General features: G+C 39.9%; 1 protein-coding gene across 1 annotated transcript in view; it reads left to right on the top strand.

Moving 5' to 3' along the window:
- The window catches only part of prkcaa (protein kinase C, alpha, a), a 153779-nt gene extending 133737 nt beyond the window's left edge, over positions 1–20042 (top strand). Inside the window, exons 15-17 of the mRNA XM_061722239.1 lie at positions 852–959; positions 6291–6431; positions 15533–20042. Of these exons, the coding sequence (XP_061578223.1) occupies positions 852–959; positions 6291–6431; positions 15533–15697 (414 nt within the window). The 3' untranslated portion in view covers positions 15698–20042. The remainder of the gene's footprint in view (positions 1–851; positions 960–6290; positions 6432–15532) is intronic.
- The last annotated feature ends 2613 nt before the right edge of the window (positions 20043–22655 follow it).

Below are 22655 nucleotides of genomic sequence, written 5' to 3'. Positions count from 1 at the left end.
TATTTCTGATTTTAAAAAAAAGCATAATCTTTTACTTGCTGGATCCTTCCTTTCTCGCAGCACCTTTGTTATTTATTTGTCAATATAGCTTGGTATGTTGTCATGAAATATGAGTCAGTGTAATGTATAATATTCAGTATTAAGAGGAGGTGAACTAAACCTTTTATTTATTAATTTTATTTATTACTTGCTTCAAATCAAATCGTGTCAACACTTTCACTCTGCTTCTGCTTCTTCTTCTTCCTTTTTTTGTAGTAGTTATCTTGTCCTTGGATCTGTGCTCTTATTGGACCAATACTTTTTTTTTTTGTCCCCATTTAAAAAGGGGAAGAAAAAGGCGTAAGAAGTTATAGGCTTCTCCAGAGTGACCCCCAGTCATAAAAAAAGAAACACCAAACCTCATACCAAAGAGGGAAGATATGCACTCTGATGCAGACAGGCTACCTCTAGTTGACGGGGACCAGTGGAGTGTGAATGACGAATAATTCATTTTATGGACTGCCAAAACACCCACATTATGGTTACTGATGATAACGACCCAGCAATGAGGGGAAGAAAAGCTGGGTCATCCACTCCACTGGCCCTGCAAGCTCTGCCTGGGAAACGTAGACTCATGTGCTGCTTTTCTGTTGCTTTAACTTTCTTTTTTTAACCATGACCTCTTTGCTGTCAATATCCTGGGTTTGATTCTTTCTGTCTGACTTTCATCTGCTCAGTCAAACTCGTGTCATGCTTTTCATCTGTTTAGTAGAATAAAATTGTATAAAAATGTTACATGTTGACAACAGAAAATACAGCTCACTGATTTCAGCTAAATGCTAACATGTTGAATATTGGCCTTTTATCCACAGCCTCCATTTGATGGGGAAGATGAAGACGAGTTGTTCCAGTCCATTATGGAGCACAACGTGTCCTACCCAAAGTCTCTCTCCAAAGAAGCCGTCTCCATCTGCAAAGGGGTGAGTGGGTGATTAAATATTTTTCCATTACACGCATTTTTTGAGAATTGAGCAAAATATAAAAAAATGGTCAGGGTTCCATGAAATCGTACATTAGGTCCGGTAAGAGCAAGAGATTGTTCTTAACCCAATTTAAAAAAGTAAAAAAGAAGAAAGGAATCAATTCACAAATAAATGAAATAAAATCACTTAAACTGCTGGTGTGCTTTCTTCTTTTCTGTTGATATCAGACTGTTTCCCTAAGAGTCTTATCAAATCTTCGGTTAAAGGCCTGCAAATTAGCATTTAACTTCACACTCCTCACGAAGGCCAAAATAACAGAACTCCATGTAAGACAACCCTGTCGGTTCAGCTTTAGGGAGATGTGACAAGCTCAGTCATTGATTGGTAGGAGGCTTTTTCTCCTCTTTTTTTCTGTTTGGAGAAAGGAGAAAGGAACACATAAAATGCCTGGTTCAACTTACAGGAAGTGAAGTTTTAAAACAAACAAAAACTGGTGATACAACAAAGAGTTTCTCTTCTCTCTCCTTCCAATACTTTTGTCTCTGAACCCTTCCTTATTGGCAGGGAGCTTACTGTGTAGTCCAGCATACTCCATTCCAGGAACTTTGTGTAAAAATGTTTATTTAATGTGAACTATTAAACTGTTACGTATAGATCATGTGTGTGTTTTTGGGGCAAATGCAAGTGTGTAAATTATTCAAGCAACCGAAGTCCAGCGTATTACTGGAGACAATCATACAAACCCAGTCTCATAAAGATGTGTAGGTACATTTGGCAATATATCTACAGTGTACATATCACAATGATGTTGCAGAACAAGTGCTGGTTCTCGTTCATGTTGCCTGTTGTCCTGTGAAAGGTGATATTCACGCCAGTGTGCAATTATGTATTCATTCATCACATTATTGTGGATGATTTATCTTGTGTTATCTTAATCTATCTCCAACTAATAACCAACAGCAAAGTGGAAAAAATGTAAATTAATCGGGTAACATTGGATACAACTGGACTAAAGCAATTATTTTATAGTCTGAAGTGAGAAGGTATGGCTCACAAAGTATCACAAAAGATTAATTTCTATGGATAATCTTCAGTATTAAGGGCAGCTTCTGGTTCTGCCATGTGTTATGATATTGCTCATATGGATTTTTTCTTGAGCTACAAATTCTCTAACACCTCTATCCTTTTTCTTCACCTCCTTTTATGGATTTGCAATGAGACAAATTATCATCATGATTTGAATTTTTGCCTCAAATCACTGAAAAAACATTCTAGTAATCAAATAGAAAAATATATATTTTAGCCACGTACTTTGACACATGCATTTCAGGCATACACTCCATCCGTCCATAGGTGAGCCTTTCCTTTTTCTAAACATCGCACAAAACTGTCTGTTTGGGAGATGATTTATTTATTGTGACAAGGCTTCTTGGCAATACATCTTATACTGTTAGAAAGCCTGTTGAGTTCCCTTTTAAATGATGCCACATTTCTAAGAAACATGCATTTGTGGGATGAGCAGCAGAGCTGAGTATGGCGGTTACGCCTATAAAAAATCTGCCAAATCTTCTCTGGAAATGCCAAACAACTTTGAGTCTTGTTTAATGTTTAGTAGATTTAGATGATTTGATTTTGAAGAAGCAACACATGGCACAATGTCAATTTAACAATGTATCCACTTAACAAACAGCCTCAGTAGTGTGTGGAAGAACCTTAATCAGCCACAACATCCTGGCACCTCCTACTCACGCTGCTCACCAGCCTCACTCTCTGCTGGGGGATGGATCCCATTCTTCAACCAGCATTTGTCACAAGTCAGCCATTGTGGTTGTGTTGGTCACTCTTTGCAGGAACAGCCCGCCCAAGCTGATCCCACAAGTGTTGAGTAGGGCTTGAGGTCAGGATGGAGGGTAGAGTTCGGTCACACACTGTGGAGATATAAGATTGCCAATGGTTACAGGATCTCACCTTGATATCTCTCTGCATTGAGATTTCCGCCAATGATGATGAGCCTCGTTTTTCCAGTTTCCAAATTGTTGAATTGCCAATATATTTCTTCAAACTTCAATCATCCAGCCCACCAAACAATAGTTGAACTTGTTTGGCATTGACAGAGAAGATATTCATGGACGTCACCCACATACTCAGCTCTGCTGCTCCTCCCACAAATACATGTTTCCTAAAAATATGGCACCATTTAAAAGGGAACTCAACAGGCTTTCCAACAGTATAACATTCATTGGCCAGAAGCATTGTTACAACAAAGAAATAATCTACCAAACATACTGTACATTTCCTTACTTTTTGTGTGATGTTTATATAAAGTTATTAAATTAATATCAAATACAAGCTAGTGCTTCTAACCAAAAATGTTTATGGGATATTTGAGTAGTTGCTCTGGCCTGCTTCCTTTTTTTTATTTGGTCTAAAATTGTATTTATTCCACTTTCACTTACAACATTTCAAAATCTAAAGTGGAACCTTTTGTAAAGTTTGACAAATACAACATGCGTCAGAATTCACTGGACAAGCTTTTTAATTAACTGTGATTACTGCCATGACCAAATCAATTGGGATTATGATTTTATTCTTTCATTTATGTTTAATATCAGTAATCGAACAGTCCCACCTCTTCTGTTCATATCTTTGTGTCAGTGTTCAGTGCGTGCGGTCCACTCTTGTTTCCAACATTTATTTAGCTCATTGAAGTTTATACAGCTGTTTGCAGTCCCACGTCAGCAGGACTGGGCCTTCGCTTGACTTGGTCCTCCTGGGAGACAAGACTGTCTGCAACAAAATCAATGACATTACACATACTGCATAAATCAGATTTACTTATTCCCCAATGATACAGAAAAGCCCACATTTGTGAGCATACAAGGAATTTAACAGTGAAAGGAGTAGTTTTATTTCCACCCAGAGGCTAAGCAAATCCAATGAGCTGTGCAATAACGCTATTCGTCTCCCTGTCCCTTCTTTTCCTGTCCACTTGTTTCTCTTTGCCTCAGCCTTTTTTCCTTTTCTTCCTTGCAGTGAGTCTTCTTTCTCTTTGTACTTGAGTACTTGCTGTTTGACCTGACCATGTTTTCATAGCCACGGTGTGGGGCTTGCTGCCCTTTTGGAGGAAAATATAAGTTTGAGGAGTAGCAACCACAACTATTTACTATGTTTGGAGTGATTATGGTTAACCCTCAAAGACAAGTGGTTATGGTTCATTTTACTGTAACCCTGAAATGCAAATCGATAGTGTCCAGTGTGTGTGTGTGTGTGTGTGTGTGTGTGTGTGTGTGTGCGTGTGCGTGTGCGTGTGCGTGTGCGTGTGCGTGTGCGTGTGCGTGTGCGTGTGCGTGTGCGTGTGCGTGTGTGTGTGTGTGTGTGTATATATATCCTGGTCTCAACCCGATTCCCTGAGTCAACCCGTGTTTGACATGGCTGATGAATACTTAGTGCTTGGCGGTAGCCTGACCCACAAAAGAGAAAGATAGAGTGGTGGGAAGGGAAAAAAGAGTAAGAATGGTTGGAGGGAGATGGAAAGAGAGAGACAGCTAGAAGGAGAATTCATAGAGATCAGGAGAGGTGATGCTGAGGAGAAGAATAGATTAAGCATGTGCGAATAAAAAAAAAGAACAGACAACAATACAAACTTTAGAAGGAAGACACCATCCATGTCTGTGGTCATTATTAGAACGGTTGAAAATAGACTTGAATGGATCACGTTTGGACTCTCTGGCATGTGTGATAATTCTCAGATCAGATTTGATGACATCACTGGTTCACCCAGACTGCTGCAAACTAATTGGCTTCAAGCCGCAATTACAGTGATGATGTGTGTGGTGCTGAATGTTAGAAGTTAAAGATCCTCTCCTTCTCTTAGATCTCAGGATATTCATTCCTCCCTACGTCTCGTTCCATCAACGACAGAGCAGGGTGGTTGGAAGTTTGTAAACCTTAAAACCGATGAGACGAAGTCTGACATGACTGAATGTGGAGGAGCCAACAAAATTAGACTAACAGCAGACAGAAGGATTTTGTGAAATGTCAACACTAGATTTTTTTGGTGTGTGGGCGTGGGGTGGGGGTTCTGGTCCTGACTGCACAGCACACACACGCAAAATAATTCAACTGGTCAAATTTCAAAGCACATGCAAGTGACCCTGGCAGGAAAGCCCTCACTTGAATTCTAGGATTCTTTGGGGCGTGAAGTGCGCCGGCTTAATGATGACAGCTATGTGTTTGCAGCAAGGTGCTTTTTCACCGTGGCTGACAGAACTGTGAACAGACAGAGAGCTGCAAACAGCTTTTTCCTCCTTGTCAACAGTCAGCTGAAGCATCCTGCACACCGAGTGCCCAGTGCAAGTTCAGATATGGAGGAGCTCACAGACTGTTTGTTTAAATATCTTCTGAATTCAGAGGTTGAAAAAGGTTTTTTTGTTTTTTTTTTGTTTTTTTTAACGATTGAAACTTAATCCGTCTCTTTATTGTCATTCAATATAAAATTGACATTATGGGAATTAAGCACAGTTTTCCAAAGATTTCTCCTTCTGTAAAGTAGAGAATCAGATTTACACGACTTCATTCATTTCAGTGAAAAAAAAAGTCAAAATTATTTTAGTATTTGAAAAAGAGTTAAAAATAGGTGGGAGTTTGGGAGGGAGTACCTTATCACTTGGACCGAGGTGGTGAAACAATGCCAGATTGTCAAGCGTGGGAGCATATTAAATCCCCCCAAGTTCCTTAAGATACTGGATGTCGGGGGGCTCTGGTCCTTTTATATAGACAAGGAAGTCTATGGCAGGGTGATCCAGAAAAGAGCCCAGCTGATAGTCCAGCACCAAATTAAGGGGAACCAGTTTGGTTTGGTCCTGGTTGTGTAACAGTGGACCAGCTCCTGGTACTGAGAGTGTATGAAGGAGTGTAGCAGCGTGCTGAGGGAGGGGCTCTTATAGACCCATCTGTTTCACTGTAGTTTGTTGTAAAAGAGGCGTAATTAAATAATAGAAGACATCCTGTATTCTGGGTTGCCAATAAATAAAGTATTCCTGTTTAATTTAGTAATTGAAGAAAAGACGCGAGGAATGAGGTTTACATATATTTAATTTAATTTTATGAAGTAGCTATACTTATAAAGGATGAAATTATTTTTATATTTTTTAGTTTTAAATTTCCATTTACCAAAATCTGTGACACTAAATGTTGATGGTATAGAATGATTCAGAAGTACATTATCATTTGTTGTATATTTGGTCTAACTCCATCACCCTCTATCTCTCTCTTTCTCTCTCCCTTTCTTTTCTTTTCTTTATTTCTTTATTTTTAAACTATGTGAAGTTGATGACCAAACACCCTTCCAAGCGCCTGGGCTGCGGGTCTGAGGGGGAGAGGGACATCAGAGAGCACGCCTTCTTCAGACGGATCGATTGGGATCGCCTCCGGAACAGAGAGATTCAGCCTCCCTTCAAGCCCAAAGTGGTAAGTGTTCATAGTTTGACAACAAATGTGCTATAACCAAGTTAAGTTGATTGGAAATGTTCTCAAAAGAAGTCTTGTCTTTTGAATATGTGATCTTCTCTGTCGTGGATTAACCAGATCAGAGACTTGGTGTCATCAAATGTTTCCTCAGTCTGTCCCTTTTTTGTGTTTACACATCAGTGGATTCACTTATATTAATTGTATTATACTTGTGATTTCACTTTTCAGTGTTTGCTATGTGTTTGGAGGAAATACATCTAAAAGCTGTCTAGTTATGTAAACAATACCAATACAGCATGACAGCAGTTTGCAGCATGCACCATGATGTAGAAAAACTTTGAACCAGAGAGTTACGTACTTAGTTTCTTTACTCGCTAACCAGTTTCCATGTTTGAAAACTTTTGCTCAAACAGATGACCTTTATAGGATTACGCTGGTGTATACTCTCAGATATCCAGGTAATCCTTGAAGGCTTGGATTAAAGCAACTGGACTTATTTTTCTTTCTGCTTAACAATGTTTCATCTTCTATCGAGAAGTGAGGAAGCGTTCTAGACGGAAGGTGAAGCATCTTTTATAACCAAGAAAGCAAAGTCCAGTTGCCTTGAGTCGAGCTCTTCAGGATCACTGGAGTATGATTATTTTATGTGATGTAATAGTTATTACTTGTTGCCTGAAATCAATGGTTTTCTCTCAAATTCGTCACAATTGCAGTGTAGATGTTGGAATGACTGCTAGTTAAAGGCTACCTGTTCTGCTGGCAGTGACTTCAAATACCTAAAATAGAATCAAAATCTACTTTTACATCCCATCAGTGCTTGTAATGACTGATGGGAAACTTCCAGATGATGAAACCTGGTGGATTATGCCACGAACACTTGCAAACAGGACAGACATAAGCAAGACAAGTGAACAAATACAACTTTCTGAACTGCATACATCAATAATGGACAGACGTGCCCGTCAGTACACGGTCCCTCCTTTTTGCCAAGACTTTTTTTTTTTTTTTTGGGCTCTAGTGGCCCTTTATTCAAGCTGCAGATATGAAAGGGGTAGAGAGAGAGATCGGGGGAGACATGCAGCAAAGGTGCGCAGGCCGGGATTCGAACCTGCGACCGCTGCAGGAGGACTGTAGCCTCAGTATATGAGCCGCTGCTTAACCCACTGCGCTACCGAGCGCCCTTTTGCCAAGACTTTTAATGCCCCTCTTTGTTATTGTCTCTTCTCCCTTGGGGACAAAGTGTTCTTGGGTGTTTACCACCAAGTTTGCTCGCCTTCAGTCAGATTTGTCTCAATACACAAACCCAAATGAAAAGTTACAAGTTAAAACTTCTGATTTCTGTCCCTGTGTGCAACAACATATTTAAATTGTTTCTTAGTACCTTCTTTACATGATATTTCACAGTTTTATTTATGACATATTCAAATGTAGCCACATTTAAACTTTTCATGATATTTCATGTGCTTCCCTAGACTTCAACATTCAAATAGTTTTAAAATCACACATATAGATTATAGTTTATTCCTCGGATATAAGGAAATACAGTTCACAAGCATTACAGTGTAAAGAAGTACTCCGTGAGTGGGGGAAAAAATACATCCCATAATTTAACAGCTTGTGGAACCTTGAACAGCAATAAAGCAATTGTTTTCTGTTTAGTGTTATTAGTTCTCACATTGTTGTGGAGGAAATTTGCAAACTACTAAAACTTCTGCTTATTTAGAGCTACTATAGTCACACTTGCTGATTAACAGTTGATAATGAACCTTGAAGTGTACTCACCTGTAAACGTGGACGGCTTGGTCTCGGTGGTTAGCACATTCGCACCACAGCAAAAGTCATGCTTTGAAATTCATCTAGGGTCCGTCTGTGTGGAGTATACATGTTCTCACCATGCTTGTGTGGGCTTTGTCCACATACTTTAGCTTTCTCCCACAATCCACAACCATGCATAGCATGTAAGTGGCCCTGTCTTGTAAGGCCCTCCACACAATTAGCTAAACATCGTTGGAAAAAAGAAAAAAGGACTAATGAATATAATATGCCACACTGCAAACACAACCCCTCTAGAAATAAGAATAATATTGCTAAATCTAGTCAGAAATGTCTTTATTATAAGCTTGAATATCTATGCCAATGGGGTAAGAAATATTTTCTAGACTAGAATTCTTAAAACTAGTAAAATAATCTAAAACATTTTTCTGGAAACAGGGTGTTTTTATTTTCTTAGAAGAGATTTTACATGCATGTATCTTTATCTGAGTACCTGGAGTTATTGTATTACTGTATGTCCTGAAATGTGAAAAAAGTGAACACACACACACACACACACACACACACACACACACACACACACACACACACACACACACACACACACACACACACACACACACACACACACACACACACACACACACACACACACACACACACGGGACTGTGAGTGATCAGTGTCACACCTTTCCACTGTGAAACCACATTCAGGGGTGTTGAACATTCAGGGTTTTTAGTTGGACAACACATCAGTTATCCTCTTAAGTCACTCAAATGGCCAGTAAACAATTTCTGCATATTCTATAAATAGTTTTAATATGTCTTCAGTTTCCTGGTGATAACACTGAGCATGCATTCCTCCCAAAAGCATCATCATTCCAGTCTTTCGTGTATACACATGCAAGGAGCATTTCTTTAAAAAAAAAATTAAATACAAGCACAAAGTAGGTTACTCATTGTTGTGTGTGTGTGCGTGTGTATGTGTGCGTGTCTTATTTATTCATTTTTAAAATTTTAGCTCTCCTCAACTTCAAACCTCAACGGCTCCAGTACCTCTAAACAGGTGATGCCTGGCCTTTTTGTTGACGTGGCCTCCTGCTGAGGTTGTTCTGTGTTCCATGGAAAGGCTCCGTATGCTCTGTGTGTGTATGTGTGAGAAAGTGTACAGTAAGTGTTTTAGTGAGAGCTGGAAAAAATGGAAGGCTAATACAGATTTAGAAAAACAATAGATGCATATTTCTTTGCATCTATGTCAGTTTGATGCTTTGTTGGGGGTAATTAATATTGGAGGGAATGGGAATGGCTTCTGAACTTAAATTCTGTATTTGGCAAGTTCAAGTTACTTAGAAGTGCACGCATGCAAATGTGCATGTTCTTTTCACAATGCCTGCTTGCATGGTTCTGAAAAACGGAAAAAGGAGAATCAAAACAACTGAATTCTGATTGTAACCATGATCCTGTTTTTCAGACTGCTCTATCATGATCATCTCACGATGCCATAGAATACAGTGTTTGTCTGAGTCCATTACTCTCAAATAGCTATTACTCTAAACCTTTCTGCTTGCACTTTCTCTCCCACTCAATCTCACTTCATCCATCTGTGACAGCTGAGGAATTGCAATCAATACACCGGCTGTGCCCAGCTGAGAGATTCAAACCATCTGTATTTATTGGACCGGGACTACAGGAGGCGCAGAGGGCATAGTTAATGTGGGAGAATGAGTGTCAGGGCAGGTTCAGTTCGTCCTGATCCATATTTATAGTGCACAGTGCTGTCATTGTGCAGCTGACTACCAATGATAACAAAACATGCGCATAATTAAATGTCATCAACACCGATCTAACAGCGAAGACATTGGAAGTCAGGCTAATTTCTTGACAGAGAACAGCACAGTTGATGACCACCATTTTACACCCACTTGTGGATGTCTGACGGTCCTTATGGCCTAATAGGGAGGAGGATGGAAAAAGTGGGTCAAATAAGAAGCTGCTGATTTATAGTGAGTGAAGTGAGGGAGGGAGGCAGGTCAGCAGTGAGTGGGAGGACTTAATCATGATACAAAACTGTTGGAGTAGTGTCCACGGAACAAATGTGCATGGCATATAGGGTACATGGACACACACAGACACCGATGGCAATATGGATGCGTTGTGACTCACTGTGAGAAAAAGAGAGAAGAGGAAAAACACTGCTGCAACTTGACATAGTGGGACTACCAGTCCTTTTAAAGTTTTAAAGCAAAATAGGAGTCATTTTGATGTTCTCAATTTTTTATTTTTCTAATTACTGTAAAATGAAAAAAAAAAATCACATTGATTGTAACATTTGCAATTTATGTCTCAAAAATGCAAATTCATACACGTTTTGACGGTTTTAACGATTAATGCTGTGAGAAGAAAAGATTGAAAATAACCTTCTCTAGACAACCAAAGGCAAGTGAATAGGTCAGTGGGACTCAAACCCGACCCTTGTGGTCTAAAATCTAAGCTCTTATAACAGTCACCTTGTTACCCTCCAGACCTACTCTGGTTTCAGTCGCTCTTTGATCGGTAAAAGTCTGGTGTCTCATCAGAGCTTACACTTTCCAAAATCTGACATGGAGATTGGACCAGTTACAGTATGTACTGGGACAATAACCTTTAGGGGTGTAACAATATATCATACCACGATATTTGGCAATACAAAAATGTCACGATACGTGTCGTGGAGGTGACAAACTGGGTTATTAATATTAATATATTGTGTTTACTAGTAACGCGCATCCTATTGGTGCAGCGGGATTACGTGCCGACCGTGCCTCGACCCCGCGGACGAAAATCTTACTAGGCTCAGAAGAAACTAGTACCGTTTTGCGGTCCCGATCACGGGAGTTTTGCAGGGTTTTGAGCTCCGAACCTTCACTTATAAGGTGAGCATGAATCAATCTTTTTTATGATGTAAAGATTGTGTCGTCCCCAAAGGTGGGAGCGGGATGAAACGATAACGGGGTTCACCTTACGGCCTCAGGCTGGGAGCATGTGAAGCTCTTAGCTCTGTCATAAGCTAAATAACAGTCATGTTGCATTTTGAGTTTTGGACTTTTCATAGTTTATTCATTCATTTTTATTTATTTATTTAATTTTAGTTGTTAAATTTCTGGAAAAGAAAAAAGTCAAGTCATACATGAGAGAAACTATTCAGTTTGTGGCAAAATATTTTTACTTGTATGAAACTGAAGATGCATACTGTAAATGGAAAATGGTTGGCCTGGCTTGCTCTTTAAAACTTAAACATTTATAAAGCATTATAAACTGCACCAATAGGGCAAACGCACAGCATTGTTTAGTATTTTGTGTCTTTCAAATTAAAGATTTGAAACATATGACGGAAATTTTTTTCCATCATATGTTCCTCATTCAAGGTTGTTAAAAAAAAATACTGCTATAATATCGTATCGTTATCGTGACCTCAATATCGTGTATCGTATCGTGAGATTTAGTGTATCGTTACACCCCTACTAACTTTATATAAGAAAAAAACGTGTCTGAGATTCATGAAATAAGTCAGCTTAAACTAAACAGTTGATAAGTAAAATTTTAAGACAGCATTCCAGACACGAGTTATAATTCTGGGTAAACCAAACTTCTCCTCTCCTACATGTGCGGCTGTCCACTTATGTTGTTAAGAAAACATCTCAGTAAGTGATGCATCGTGTTTGGGAGAGAATAAGAATAAAGAGCTTCCACGGCACCGGCTGAAAGGCGAAGAAAGTCCACACACGCACACACACACAGTGCTTATGCATTGGCACAACCCTAATGGAGGCAAGTGCTCATTTATCATTTTAAGTAGCTGAGAGTTCTTTTAATATCCTTGAGTGCAGAAGCGTGCATGTCTGTATGTACACTTAGAGAGGGGGAGAGATTAAAGATGAAAAAGAAAAGGATGAAAAGAAAGTAGGTCAGAAAAGCTCATGTAAGACATTGTGTCACAGTGCAGGGGAGGCTGTCTCAACAGCATACTAACCTTGATGTCACCCATCAAGGGTTGGCTGCGTCACATAATCACACGTGGAACTTTTCTTATTTGGCTTTTCAAAAGGGCAAGTTTATATCCCTAGTACTATGCTGCAAAACATCACCTTCTCCTTTTGTTCTTATGTAGAACAGATCATTTTAAATCCCTTTATCCTATTGAAGAGGCTGTTGAAGCATTGTTTTTAATCTATTCAAAGTACATTTCTGTGACAAAGCAGCTGAGCTTTGCTCCCCTATTCTGTGCCGTGCAGCGAGCGATGGACTCGACACGTCAAACCACCGTCACCACTCTAGCAGTTCCACATTGTTTCAGTAAAGAAGCGAGGCCAGGAAAAGACACAGATTAAAATAAATAGAGCATGTTTGTTGAATATTTCCTCGGACGCGATGCTGTCAGTTCTGCAGCTGAAGCCTCGGCCCACATGTCTCTGCTTAGACTCTGGTAGGAGTTATCGCCCTGGAGCAGAAGTCCAATGTCACAAGCAGTTCCTGCTTCGGGATATAGAAAAGGACATCTTAGTGCTGGAGACTGTCGTTGGAGGTCAGATCTAAAAGTGTGTTTTGTCACTTGAGCAATGAAAATGGTCAGTGATGGATGGTAGAAGACAAGTTGACAAACAGCGTCTAAAGCGCAGGTGAAATGTGGCCCACAGTGTAATTACATTTGGCCCACAAGACAATATAAAAGGTCTACTAGAGCTGGCCCACTGATACACGGTGCTTCCCAAGGGTTCCCATGTGCACAATTTGCTGAAAAACTAAGGCCACTCAGCGCTTAGTTTACGCAGTGATTTGCAGATGTTGATGTAGGTTTGAACTGCTCAACAACCAAATGGAGCTGATTGAACCCCAGTGTTGTGACGGTCGGAAGTCACAGTATGATGTGGACGCTGCACGTGTTCAGCAGCCCGTATCTATGTGAGCAACTATTCTCCTCAATTAAGACTAAACATCACACAGGAGTCGTCTCACAGATGAACACCTTCACTTGATCCTGAGGATTTCCTCAGCTCAGAGCCCGACCCCGGACATTGATGAACTAGCATCCAAGAAAAGATGCCAAGTATCTGGCAGGGAACGCGGATTCGATCAGTGTGTAGCAAACTGAGCTTTAATGAGTGTTTTCTTTAGGCCATTATCCTTGCTACACCAAGGCATGGACTTTCATTGAAGGAGATCAGTATTGTTATTTTATTATTAAATTCATTATTAGCCTGTGGAAAAGAAATCAAAATCAGATGGCTCCAAATAAAGAAAGATACAATTTTTTTATATTTTATTTAAAGGGATTGTGACATGAAAAACACATTTTTCTTGATTTTTTGTGTTTTGTTGGGTGTCTTGACATCAATTACACCCAAAAAACAACGAACTTTTAACATTCAGTGTATTGTGTGCTTTCTGGGATTTTCCGCATAACTGTGCAAAAACGGCGCACCTGGTTTGGTGGCGGGCCGTGACGTAAAGGACCGCTAAATCACCGCCCCCTCCACCCTCCCTCCACATCCTGAGGGATGTTGGCCAAGACTTTTAATAGTGTTAAAAGCATGTTAAAAATGATGTCACAATACCTTTAAGAAACGAATGCCACTGATGTGTCTTTTATTTGACATTTGATTTTGCATGAGTTCAGTTTTCAGATATATATTGTATAGTATTACGTTTGTTTCCATATTTAAAGGCTTGATGTTACAGTATATCTGAATGGAGGATTTTTTAAATCAATATCAAGGCTGGTCTGTGACTTTGTCCCGGTTTTACATTTTGGCCCACTGTGTACTTGAGTTTGACGCCCCTGATATAAGGGAAGCAATCGGCTGCACTTTGGATGGACAAGGAAGTGCATTCAGGGGCCAAGGTTGCTTTTTACCTTGAAGTGTGTGGTCTGCTATCTGTCAGTCCCGACGGCAGCTTGGACACATCTGCGCCCATCATGTTTTTGTTTAGTTTTGTTCATCTTTGTGAAATCATGCGGCATGCTCTGTCTGGACCCTGCAATCAAAAAGTAAGAATGACATCATTGTCATAAACAGTCTGCTCCCTAGTTGACTGCCATCATACACAGTTGCAAGTGTTCTTGATGTACACACTGACGCTTATGTAAAAACAAGCTTACTTGCATTTTGGCAGACTGTGAAGTCACATACGCGACTGATATATATTTATATATATATGATGTTTTTTCTTTGGTTATATTAGACTATGCGTGTCCAGAGTGGACATTTGATGGTAAAAAGTAATTTATACATTGTATTGATAAAATCTTTAACCTGTCATTTTTGTGGAGATTTTGCTTTTGCAGTTAACGACGACCCCTTGAGTTGTACCTCAGGTTGTTCAGTGTTTCGTTGAAGCTTTGTGTGCAATTTGGCCTCTAGAGGAGAAAACTGCCCTTAAAGGGCACCATGGAAGCTTTTAGTGTTTTGTATTAAATGTTATTGATTTTTAAGCGCATGTGTGTATGAGTCGAACTAGGAAAGACAGAATAGCTTAGTGGCAGCCTTCTTTTTCTCATACACTTTCTCGTAAACTTTGATTTTAAAGTTTGTGTCGTTCCATTAATAAATAAAAGCATTAATAACTTTTAGAAGAGAAAATACCACATCTTTGTAAACCGAAATGTTTTGAATTAGAATTAAAGTTACAGCAAAAGCTATATTTTTCCCAGGTTTATCTTTGAGGGCGTCGCCACATCATCACATTTTGTGTATTGCTTTGGCATAGATTTTGCGTCGGAGGGCCTTCCTCCTCACTGTTACCCCTGAGTGGCTGGGTGTTTGTAGTGTGGACAATTTGGATTTGAAGTCATTTATGTAATCTACCATGTTCAGGTGACAAAGCTCTCTGGGCTGTTGTTCGATGTGTCGCAGGCTCTAGAAATAAACTTGGTTCAGCAGGTGCAGGATGTTGTCCATTTGTCACAGACATTTTCTCTTTTTCTTTTCTTTTTTCCCCCCGTCAGTCTCTGGATTGAAGTAGGGGATGTTACAGTGTTGCTTGTTGTACCGTCCTTTCACATTTTTATTTTAGCTTGATTTTTATTGAATGATATGGACTTGGATGTCAGTGGCAGTCACTAATGATGTTTGATGCTGGTTATGACCTCTGCTTGGGGCTCATTTGTGGAAAGATTAGAAGAATGTAAAGAGCAAATCTGCTCGGTGCGATGATGGGAGCCTTTGCAGAGCAGCTCTGTGTGGCAGTTCGCACACTCCTACTGCAGATGTTCAAACTCTTGATCTGCGTTGACTCTTACCTTGCTTTACACCTTGTCTAAAAATGTGTTTCCCTTTCTGTCTTTTCCACAGTGCGGCAAAGGGGCGGAGAACTTTGACAAGTTCTTCACGCGCACCCAGCCCCAGCTCACGCCACCCGACGAGCTGGTCATCGCTAACATCGACCAGGCAGAGTTTGCAGGGTTCTCTTTCATCAACCCACAGTTCACTTACCCGCCAAGTGTCAACAGCATATGAGGAGGATGAAGAACGTCCCTCCCCGCTTACTGCCATCAACTGTTAACACCTGACTAAAACTTAATGTCCCTCAGTAGACTCTAATATATTGGTGTAATTCATAAACAAGACTCACGGGCATGCATATTTGCTTTGTACAATATTTTTGCCAGTAAAGATTATACATTTAATAGATTACATTGGTTCTTGCTGCAAATGACCTAATTTTCTTTAGTCATGACAAGCATGCCCTATAGATAGGATGTGTCTCTGTAACATGGAAGCGCTGAAGCAAAGAGGTGTCAGGATTAATTAAGCTGCGCCAGTATAAAACTTATAAAAGACAATAATCTGTTTACAATTCTCAATGGACAAAAATGCTGTTCAGAGATCTGAGTGGTGGGGGAATAGTTTTTTAGCTATGTGGATAATCTAAATACAAAACATATATAAGGAATAGTAGATGCTATAGCCAAATATGATGGACAGGTGGTGCAGGTGTCAAAACTGCACCTCGTGATTCAATGTTTCCTGTATCATGTTTACAGCTTTCTTCTCGTTTTATTTCATGGTGATGATGGTATAAAATGACATTTTTAGTACAAAATTATATAAGCCAGTCTCAGCTTCCTGCATGTGTAGCAAGTCAACTAAAGAAGGAGTAGTGACGTGATGAACGCTGTCAACAAACTTAATGAGAGACACATTGGCATGAAAGCATTACTTCTAATTTGTCAATACGTTTAGGTGTGAAAAATGATCATTGACACAGCTGTTTCTTTGCCCTTATTGAACTGCATACTGCACATTTACTAAGTAAATAATGTTGGGATCTGTTCTGAGCAGCATCAAACATGGTTATGTTTACTGTGAAATCAAAAGGCCCTGGAATTACAGCCTGTCAGGTTTAAACTTCAGTTAATGACTGTTCCTGCCCCACAATCTAGCGTGACAACGAATACCCATCATTGACCATAAATGTCTTAACAGACACTGTAAAGACATTTAGTCTGATGTCATGATGTTGTTACCATGCAATGTTTTGTCACAGGCAGTATCCTCCTCAGTTGTTTTTTTTTAGTTCTTTTTCACTTTGGTGTCACGAGAACAAACTTGTTTTTTATTTGGAGTCGGCATAATCTTGCTCATCTTTTAGTGTCCCTTCTTGTTTCTGTTCATTAGAGCTAGATCTGTTTTTACTTTCCTCTTGTATTTGTGTTCGCTCACATATTTTCCCATTAGATCAGATTGTTTAATTTAACAAAAATCAGTGTGTAACTCCCTTGTAAATAATTATTTAAAAGAAGCAAAACAAATACATTTTATACCAATATATGAATGTGCTTTTATGACATCAGTTAGATAAGCCAATATTTGTATGATGTGTAAAACCTTAACATCTCAGAGCAAAGCCCAGTTCAGATCACTTTTGTAACACCTGGATGTCTGTGACAGAGTCCCAATTTAGCAGGTTATGAAAATTATCTACACTGCTTGCTCTGTCAGATTTGATTTTACTTTTTAAAATCATGATCAGTAATTTTGACTGCAATCTTGTATTGATCAGACGTGTTTCTAGCTGTTAACTCCCTCTGTGTCTGCATGCTGTTGGTATACATTATTCATGGAAGTGATGCATGCTGCGAACTACGACGCTCCAATGAATGACATGTCAAAGTGGCACTCAAATTATAACTTTAGAGGAAGGGTCACCTCTGCAGTCTTCTAGTAAATATTTGTATTGTGTAAAACTGACTCTGACTGACAGAAATCTCTGGCCAAGAGTCCAAGGTGTCAAAATTGTAACGTCTCGAACCGCTTACATCACAAATACATTGGCTGTCTGTCTGTATGCTCAGTGTGTTGTAAGCGTGACAAGTTTACAGGAGGAAAATATGAAATGCTCAAAAGATTTAGATCCAGATTTCCTAACCCTGATGAACAAATAGGGAGGTCCCAATTCTGTTGGAGAGGTCTAGAAGCTGGAAGCTGACTTTTAACCCCCAAACAGGGTTTGTGCCAGTAAATCTGGGCCTGGCTGTGGTGTTTCATTGGGAATTATGGATTCAGATAGGACATTAGGATTAGGATTCAGAAAAGTGGGTCATTGAACTTCAGTCATCAAAGGAAGGCTGATCTGAAACCAGCTGAACTTTAAGTGACACAGCTGTGCTGATGCTCAGGTTAAAAGCTTTGAGTGAAAAAAAGAGCAATTTTGACAAAACAGTGCATATATGTGATCTTCAGAGGTTGAATAAGTAAAATTATGTTTTATTACAGCTAATAGATTTCAGTTGATCCGACTGTTTTGGAAAGCTTGTTGCAGCTGCTGGTTCCATATCAGTATTCTCAATGTACATACAGTACGCTCTGTAGCCGTTGGTTGCTCTTACCTTTTCCTTAGGATGTTCATTAGCACAAAATCCAGTTGTGACTCAGAAGAAGTAGACTCTAGACGCCTGTTGTCTAGTGGGTCTCTAGTTTCTCATGATTAGGGTTTTCTTTCTTAATTGTTGCTGTTTACTTTTGGCTTTTGTTATTTGTTATCTTGGTTTTCTGTTTTATTCCTCTAGCTCGTCTTCAAGGGATTTATCAAAGGATGTATCACAATTTTAAAAATCTGATATGTTAGTAACTGTTGAAACCTATTATTCTGTCCACAAGTTGCACTCTCCTACCACGTTTCTCTATCTTTTACGACCTTTTGCATGTGCCAAACCTGGATAACACCGAAACCCACCAATAGCAGTCTTGCTTTAGCGTTAGCTGTAGTCACATGGAAGACTTTGTGCAGCTTCTCCGTCGGCCACTTCACATTTGGTAGCATGCTGCCGTTACGACACCAGTCCACATCGTGTCAGTAAACTTAACAGTGCCAGTCAGTTTGGTAGTTGATGTAATGTGCAGGTTATTAGACTCTTCTGTTATTATTTGATCCTCTTCTAGAAATGTGTCTTAAACTTTTAAATATTCCTTGTACATACTCTGAGTCCTGCTTAAGCCTAACTTGCACCTCTGTATGTACGAATGCCTGGCTGCATCCCTTTAATAGAGCGTCTGATGACTTGCTGTTTCAGTCCGTCAAGTCACAGGTAATGTTAGAGAAACAAAGATCTTTCCTTGTGTGCCTTCCCAAGCTTGTACAGTTGTACTGTACATGTCTTTTTAATATTCATCAACTTTGTTCTCACCTAAACCCTTTATACAGTTTTATTCCTTTACCATATATTGTGTTGTTAAATAGCATCCAAACTAGTTAATTAACACAGTTTTTGTTTAACGGTACTCCATCTTTCTGTTATATCATCTATTGAAGTCTATGTCAACGTAAATTGTAGGTTGAATTTAAAAAAAAAATAGGATAAAACTAAGTTTTAGCTATGGATGGCACGTTTTCAGTTTGAACAAGTACAACTGGATTATTCTTTATGTTCACTCGCTTAACCTTTACCTTATTGTGTCTGTCACTGCCTGAAAAATGTGGAGAATTGATTAATTAATATATCCACAATACGAAAGAGAGAAAGAAACTGGTTAATGTGGAAGGTGAAGGACCAGTGGGTAGGTGGATTAGATTCTGCTAAATGAATGTTCGGATGAATGATGAAGGCTGGAGAAACCCTTGTGCCTCGTCACACTGAACCACCCCTCTTTCCTCTGTGCCTGGGCCAAGTCGATCCATCACCTTATCAATAATTTCCTCCTCCTTTCACCTGTAAAAATCCAAGATCAGTAAAGCAGTTGATTTCCCTTGAGCGCTTCACTCATCAGAGATGGCATCAATTCCAACCGCTGCTCTTGTCTCTGCTACATCTCACGAATGCCTCAGGGGAAAGGAGTTAGCCAAATGTCTCAACTGTTTTACTTTTTTATGTTCGTGCTGATGTCCTCACCTCTTTGGATTTAATCAATTCTGTAAAGATGTAACAAATAGAAGATTTTCTTTCTAAATTGGCACCTCTTACAGTCTTCTCCTTTCAATGAGAATGGTACAACTTATTGATTCTAGATTGTCATTATTCTTTGCTGTATCTTAAATAAAGTAAACCATCTTCTTGGCCATGCTGGGTACAGGATCAGTGACGTGCAAGAATGCCTTACATCTGAACCCACACAACAACGCAATCTCTTTAACTTAGAGTCTCTGCACCCCTGTCCTTGTACAAAAATGACACTTACAGTATGTATCTCCAGAATCTGTAAAAGAAAGAACTTGTATTTTGCAAATGGTGTATGTTAGTTTTTTTTCCCTTGTCAGCCTGAAACCTTTAAAATGAGTCTGAGCAACTTAACCTTGTAACTGATTGTGTCATTTGTACCTAATGTATGATAATGCAAATAAATAAAAGGCAAAATTAGGTCCATATTTATGCAGAATTGTGTTTTTCTTTTCTTTTTTGATGGAAAATTAGGAAACTTTAATGAAAGTATATATTGGCTTTCTTTTGCTATGTTTTCATGCTGAGTTTTTTTCCCCAGCTGAGACAAATGTTTTAAGTTTGTACCCACATGCACCGCTCTGCTTCTGTTTTTACAAGCGCCGTTGTTGCTGTGGATCAGACCCTGAGTTTTTGTATATGCAAAGCTTTTGAGGTTGTGTTGAGATGCTTTGATTGATCAGGTGTACTCCAGGTGTTTTTACAGACTGAACTTAGATACTGGTGAAGGAAGAGGGGTATTAGTAAAGGATGGTAATGCGCAGCACCTACTGTTGTCAGAAGTCAGCAGTGACTTTCACAGAGGTGCATTAAACACCTTACTGAGAATGCGCAACGTCCCACTTAAACAATACAGTGGTGTCAAGGTAATGCAGCACTTCACATTTCACATTAAAAAACCTTTTCTGTGATGTTCATCTGCTAAACGACAAAGACAAATTAATTGGTACCCTGAAAATGAAAATAATTTAACATAGTGAGATGTTAAACTGAAGTGTGTCCTATAATTAGCATTATACGTGTCTTTTTGCTACATCTGGTACAGGGTTTCTTGAATTAGTGCAGGGTAGAATGGGATAGGATAGAAATCATTCTGGAGCAAAATGCTGCTGAGTATCAGAAAGCGGAATCCAGGTTGAAGTTAATGGATCCTTCAACAGGTTAATAACCAAAAACATACAGCTAACTGGACTATTTTAAAAGGACCCTCTTCAAGCCCTGAACTAAATTCAGATGAACATCTGATGAAAGAGCTGAAACATGAAATCTGGAGAAGAAACCTTTCAAATCTGAGATGGCTAGAGCAGTTCACGGTTCATTAAGAGTTACAGAAAGAAAGAAAACCCCAGAAGGCTGCGTCAGCGCAGGTTCTGATATTGAGTCATGGATGTGGAATCAAACGATTGAGACAAAAACTTTTTTTTTGAACCACGCTGTAAATATGTTTATTTCTTCTCTAAAGTTGAACATTTTAACATGGGAGTCAATAGGCGCCATTCCACTAGCGGCAGTTCGGGTTTTTCAGGGCCGGGCCGTGCATGTTTCCATTACCAGGAACAGCCCTGTAATGTGGCCTTCAGGAACCTTTACGGCCCTTTACTACTACAGGGCTGTTTTTTGCCCCTGAAGGGCAAAAAAGAGGGGTGGTCTTTGCTGATTGGGTATTCTGAAAGTAGGAAATTACATTCAGCCCTCTCTCGTGAACTTAAATCATGTGACCACAAATCCTATAAGCATTTGGACCAGCCCCCCAGTCTCGCGCTCAGAAGCTGTGCCGATTTTTCCCAGTGGCCAGCCGCGGTACTGCAACAAAAAATCCCATGTGGCCCAGAAAGCTTTTTTCCCATAGACTGCAATAGTAAAAGAGAAGCCTCTAAAACTGTTCACAGGACACCTCCAGCTGTAATCACGGGCAATTACTAATCTTTGTATTCTATATTTTTAAGTCATGGACTTTATATCCGTCAACAATGTTTTATAACGGCCAGAAAAGTCAAAGAAAAGTCTCTTTCTGGGCGTGACGTCACGGCCGTGTCGGTGCCATTGATGTGCCCCAGAGCATCATGGGAGGTGACTCAACTGCGCATGCTCTATGGGCCCGTGTACACGGAAGTAAACCAGGAAGTCCGAGATTTTTTCGGCACATGCGCTGGCTGAGCAGAATGCATTGAAATGAATGGACGGCCATTTTGGGCACGGTATCCAGTTAATATTATAGATCCATGATTTGGACAAGATACATTTTGCTATAAGTTGATTTGATGCAGTTAGAGTTCTTTCATGTGTTTCTTCTTCTGCTCATTCTTCTGCTGGCCAAACTGCCAAAATGTACATTACCGCCACCTGGTGGTCAGCGGGACTATTTTCAGTCAAAGGTTCTTGTGTGGCGCTACAGCAGTGGTCCTCATTCCTGGTCCTCGAGAGCCGCTGTCCTGCATGTTTTTGATGTTTCCCTGCTCCAGTAAACCCTGATACAGATGACTGTGTCACCAACAGAACTGTGCAGACCTGGAGGAAAGTTTGGTGATGACCACTAATTAGAATCAGGTGTGTTGATGCAGGGAAACATCAAAAACATGCAGGACAGCGGCTCTCCAGGACAAGGAATGAGGACCACTGCGCTACAGTGTAATCATGGAAACACGCCAGCTGAAGGGCCTGAAGGGGCCGAAGAGACATTGTGCTCTGTTAGAGGTTAGGGGGCAGCAATCCATGCCAATGGCCTCTCCCACCACCACTGCAACATTCATACACACTCACACAACAACGATACCCTCACTGGAGGCAAGGAGGGGGGGTTGTTTTGCCCAAGGACACAATGACGGATGACTGGATGACTGGGGGGAGCAGGGTTTGAACCGCCAATCCTTGGATCATTGGATGCCCTGCTCTACCACTGCCGCCCCCATGGATGGAACCGGAATTGATAAATTCTGTGTTGAAATAAAAGGATAGACATTCTGACGCAGGATAGACAGATATAGACAAACAGGAAAGAGTTCAAATGAGTTAAGGTATGTTAAGAAGTGTTATCAAAATAT

The sequence above is a fragment of the Cololabis saira genome, chromosome 1 (genome assembly GCF_033807715.1).
Source record: "Cololabis saira isolate AMF1-May2022 chromosome 1, fColSai1.1, whole genome shotgun sequence".
NCBI lineage: Eukaryota > Metazoa > Chordata > Actinopteri > Beloniformes > Belonidae > Cololabis > Cololabis saira.
This window is presented reverse-complemented; position numbering and strand designations above follow the sequence as displayed.